At 34.9% G+C, this 2411-nt stretch overlaps 1 protein-coding gene across 1 annotated transcript; it reads right to left on the reverse strand.

The window, feature by feature from the left end:
* Positions 1-1370: 1370 nt before the first annotated feature.
* LOC106623558 (uncharacterized) lies at positions 1371-2190 on the reverse strand. The gene is made up of 2 exons (XM_014243110.3): positions 2084-2190; positions 1371-2013 (listed from the first exon to the last, which is right to left on the reverse strand). Exons 1-2 carry the CDS (start codon positions 2135-2137, stop codon positions 1447-1449), a joined length of 621 nt encoding a protein of 206 aa, XP_014098585.2. The 5' UTR covers positions 2138-2190; the 3' UTR covers positions 1371-1446.
* Between the last annotated feature and the right edge of the window lie 221 nt (positions 2191-2411).

Genomic DNA, 2411 nt, shown 5'->3' on the forward strand with positions numbered 1-2411 from the left:
TAAGCAGAAAACTTCGAAACAATTTTAATTTTGCTAATTTTTAGTCTTTATACTTAAACAACAAATAAGTTTACTCAGCATGTACCCCAAACTGTACATCTCACAATATTTTTCAGCTTAAACAATACATTGTGTTCAGCCACAAAGTTTTTTCTGTATTGTTGCCTACATTTTGGCGCATTCATATCAAAAACTAACGAGTTGCTGAAAATTGTTCCTGCTGGGCACGAAAAACTGTTTGTATATTCTTATATTGTATATGAGTATATCATCTGTACTACTTCTTCAGTTATACATATGTATATAATACCCGAAAAAGTAGTACAGATGTGCCTAAATACATGTGAAAATGTACGTAAAGGCACATTTATAGTAAATGGCATTTGCAAAATGTCATAAAATTGTATTATTACATTTGTGCTTGATTTTATTTCCGTTTCCGTTGTTGCCGAAAATTATGTTGGTTATTTGGTAACTCAAAGCGCTTACTCTAACAGATACGAGTATGTGCGGGTCCAAACATATATGTATGTATATACGAAGGTGTGGAAGCTTGCTGGCAATTACCGTATTTTATACACCTTCCGCCTAAGCCTTCACTACAATGTGAGTTCAGTTCATAATAATTGCACAATTACTTTTGGTGACTTCGTGAATTTAAGTAGAATTTAAAGCATAATAAAAATGCAAATGGACTTAAGCAAGAGTGTCTACCTACCTTTTGACTCATATTTTATTGATAGAAATGAAAAAACTATTTAATGGACTACAGATCTCAAGTCAAACTCTTCTGATAACTTTCGAAGTATTCCCCCCTTTTAAATAGCTGACCTAAAATATCATATAAAAATACATTTAAAATAAGCGACCATTTCAGTTTCGAACATTTAAAAAGTATGTAATTGAGACAACCAAGTATCAGTGATACAATTCATTAGATCTTAAAGGAACGTGATGTAAGGCTCGCTTCAAATAGACATTTCACTCAAGAAGCATCACTCAACTTAACTGTTTTTTGTTGTCTCAGTAAGACAAAAGTGATGTTAAGATAAAAATTAATTCAGAAAATCAGTGCACTATTAACTTCAAATCCGGGTACACTTTAGTATTCTATAAAACTATATAATCATTCTTAAACTGTAGCGTTCTCCAAAAAGAAGCATTTCAGGTATTTACCAAACTATTTTGATGTGGTCTCTCTGAACCGATCACTCAAGCATTTAATCGTAATAATAATAGGTGCCTCTGATAACCATACTTAACCTAAGTCTTGGCAAAAATTAATTATTTAAAATAAAAACTGGTCTTCGAAGATGAACTTCGGTTCTACTCATCCTTACAGAAACCACGATCAAAATGAAACCACCAAATTTTAATGCACACGCAAAGCAATTTCTATTTATTCTTTGCAATATCAAAATTTACAGCAAACAAGAACTTCATAATTTAATTTCTCAACTTTGAGCAAGTCTTCACGTAAGACGGGAATTGTGTGAATACCGAAACCAAGTCGCCTACTGAGTCGATATTGCACGTGCCATAGGTGCCCGGTGTGGATGACAACTTCTTCGACAAGGTAATTGTCTTACCAATTTGATTTTTCAGCGACAATATTTTACCCAACACCTTAAAGAAACAGACGAAAGGAGTATTCTTCTTGGCATCAGCCTGATCATCGAGAGCTCCATTTTTGCAAACGTTGCTGTTCAAATGGATAATATCATTGGACGTCTTCACCACAGTTCGTACTTGACTAAGCACAACGTTCAGGTCCTTAAAGGCGGCACTATTACAGCCTTTAAAGGCATTGAGGAAATTAACGCCTTCATCGCGTATGCTCATCACACGGCGTATGGTGCAATTGATGCCTTTGAGTGTACGCAAACCGCCAGTGAGGGCAGACCATAATATACCGAGCACGCTGAATGTATCCACCTCGCCAAGTTCGTCGGCGAGCCCCAAAGGAGCGAACTCCTCTATTTCATTATCCTCAACAGAGTAATCGATATCGGCCTGAGAAAGAAAGGATATCAATATTTTCGATGATTGACTATGTTAAGTATGCAAATGTCGTAGTATTTACCGCGGCGAATGCCACGCACAGGACTAAGGCGAGCGAAAGTACAGCTAACTTCATTATGATAGGTTTGTTTGATAGAAACAGTTGTGACTGAAATTCGTTTGGCTACAGTACGCTTTTATAATATTAATGTCAACGAACAAAAAACACGAAAACATAATTGTTGGATTAAATGTCGCTTAACTGTAAATTGATAATAGTACTGTTATCAACAAATTTGATCGAGCAACTTATTTGCGAACAATGTGTTGTGTTTACAAATATAATGGAGATTTATAAAAAAAAAAAATCCATTATCGCAAAATTGAAAATCCGCTAAATTTGGGTATTT

This window comes from Bactrocera oleae, chromosome 6 (genome assembly GCF_042242935.1).
Source record: "Bactrocera oleae isolate idBacOlea1 chromosome 6, idBacOlea1, whole genome shotgun sequence".
Classification (NCBI taxonomy): domain Eukaryota; kingdom Metazoa; phylum Arthropoda; class Insecta; order Diptera; family Tephritidae; genus Bactrocera; species Bactrocera oleae.